At 37.9% G+C, this 1,931-nt stretch overlaps 1 protein-coding gene across 1 annotated transcript; it reads left to right on the top strand.

Annotated features, from left to right (window-relative positions):
- Window positions 1–788: 788 nt before the first annotated feature.
- LOC133779532 (uncharacterized) lies at window positions 789–1,554 on the top strand. The gene is made up of 2 exons (XM_062219486.1): window positions 789–931; window positions 1,170–1,554. Exons 1-2 carry the CDS (start codon window positions 789–791, stop codon window positions 1,552–1,554), a joined length of 528 nt encoding a protein of 175 aa, XP_062075470.1.
- Window positions 1,555–1,931: the final 377 nt, after the last annotated feature.

Here is a 1,931-nt window from a genome sequence, read left to right as displayed (position 1 = left end):
CCTTCTTTTTCTAATACGCAAGTAGAACTCTTAAAAGTTCTCAGATGAACTATTCTACTACTGAAAAAGAGTTACTTGTTGTAGCATTCGCACTTGACAAGTTTCATTCCTACCTGATTTGTTCACCTATCACAGTCTTTACTGATAATTCTGCCATAAAATACCTCCTTTCCAAAAAGGATGCTAAGGCGCGTTTAATTAGGTGGATCCTTCTGTTATAGGAGTTTGATCTGACCATAAAGGAAAAGAAAGGAGTTGAAAACATGGTAGTGAACCATTTATCTCGTCTTGGATTTTTTGATTCCGCTGATGGCCCAGCCATTCGAGATGACATCCCTGATGAACATCTCTTCACAGTCACTAAGTTTTCATGTTACACTCATATTGTTAATTACTTAGTGCCTAGAAAACTTCCAATTGTATGGAGTGCACAAGATAAACGTAAATTTTTGGTCGAGGTTCGTAACTTCAATTGGGACGATCGATATCTTTTTAAGTATTGCCCCGACCAAATTATCAGATGTTGCATTCCAGATGATGAAATTTTTAGTGTCTTGAAATTTTGCCATAATGATGCTTGTGGTGGTCATTTTTCTATGAAAAAGACTGCTACAAAAATCTTACAGTGTGGTCTTTATTGGCCCGCTTTGTTCAAAGACACTAACAATTTTTGTCGATCATGTGAAAGGTGTTAGAAATTAGGTGCTCTGTCCCAGCGACACATGATGCCATTAAACCCAATTCTTGTAATAGAAATATTCAATTGTTGGGGGGGAGGGGTAGACATTATGGGACCATTTCCACCTTCGTCAGGCTACCTTTACTGTCTCCTCACCATAGACTATGTCTTAAAATGGGTGGAAGCTATGCCTTGTCGAAATAATGATAACACAACTATTGTGAAATTCTTAAAGGCAAATGTGCCATCTAGGTTTGGTACACCACGAGCTATCATAAGTGATCAAGGTGCCCATTTTTGCAACTATTCTTTTGAGACCTTAATGCAAAAGTATGGTGTAATTCATAAGGTTGCACTGCCTTATCACCCACAGAAAAATGGCCAAGCCGAGTTAGCCAACCAAGAAATTAAGCAAATCTTAGAAAAGACTGCTAATCCTGACCGCAAAGATTGGTATTCACGAAACTCAGCTTGGTATGTCTCCTTACAGGCTAGTCTATGGAAAAGCCTGCCACCTTCTTGTTGACCCGGAACACAAAGCTTATTGGGTAGTTAAAAGCCTGAATTTTGATCTCAAGGCAGCAGGACTCAATCGTAAGCTTCAGTTGTCAGAAATTGAGGATTTAAGGAACGATGCTTATGAAAACTCTAGGATCTACAAGGCTAAAATGAAATCGGCTCATGACAAGCAGATTCTAAGAAAAGAATTTGAGCCAAACCAACGAGTGCATCATTATGACTCCCGTTTGCATCTCCACCCTGGAAAGCTGAGATCGAGGTGGACTAGCCCATATGTTGTGAAAATTGTCTTTCCCAATGTTTCTATTGAGTTCACTGACCCAACCGATGGGAGAGTATTCAAAGTAAATGGCTAGAGGCTAAAACATTACCCAGAGAGGGTGACCTAGCCTAAAGAAGTCACTCTCGTGGAACCGGTTTACCAAGACTGAGTAGTGGTCCAAAGTTTTTGTACATAGATTTGTTTTCTATTTATTTCCCTTTTTTTCATTTTATTTTATTTGTTATTATTTTGTGTTTTCAGTTTTGTCATGTTTTAGATTATCGATATTCGCTCTATCACTCAACGTTCGCTATCCAAGTGTTCTCCTTTATTGCTCTTTTACATTTGTTATATTTTTATACATTGAGGACATTGTCTGATTTTGGTTGGGGCTGGTGAGCATATTCATGTGTATTGATTTTTTTTCATATTTATAATTTCATGGTCAAATTTTTTTTCTTCTGAAAATTA

Source organism: Humulus lupulus, chromosome 5 (assembly GCF_963169125.1).
Source record: "Humulus lupulus chromosome 5, drHumLupu1.1, whole genome shotgun sequence".
Taxonomy (NCBI): domain Eukaryota; kingdom Viridiplantae; phylum Streptophyta; class Magnoliopsida; order Rosales; family Cannabaceae; genus Humulus; species Humulus lupulus.
The sequence above is the reverse complement of the archived record's forward strand: the minus strand, read 5'-3'. Positions and strand labels throughout refer to the sequence as shown.

What these genes read in the sequence shown, in the direction of transcription:
- LOC133779532 (XM_062219486.1), top strand. Translation starts at nt 789, where the DNA reads ATGGGACCATTTCCACCTTCGTCAGGCTACCTTTACTGTCTCCTCACC. An exon ending in AAGGCAAATGTGCCATCTAG is followed by an intron (nt 932 to 1,169) that starts GTTTGGTACACC and finishes GTCTCCTTACAG; the next exon opens with GCTAGTCTATGGAAAAGCCT.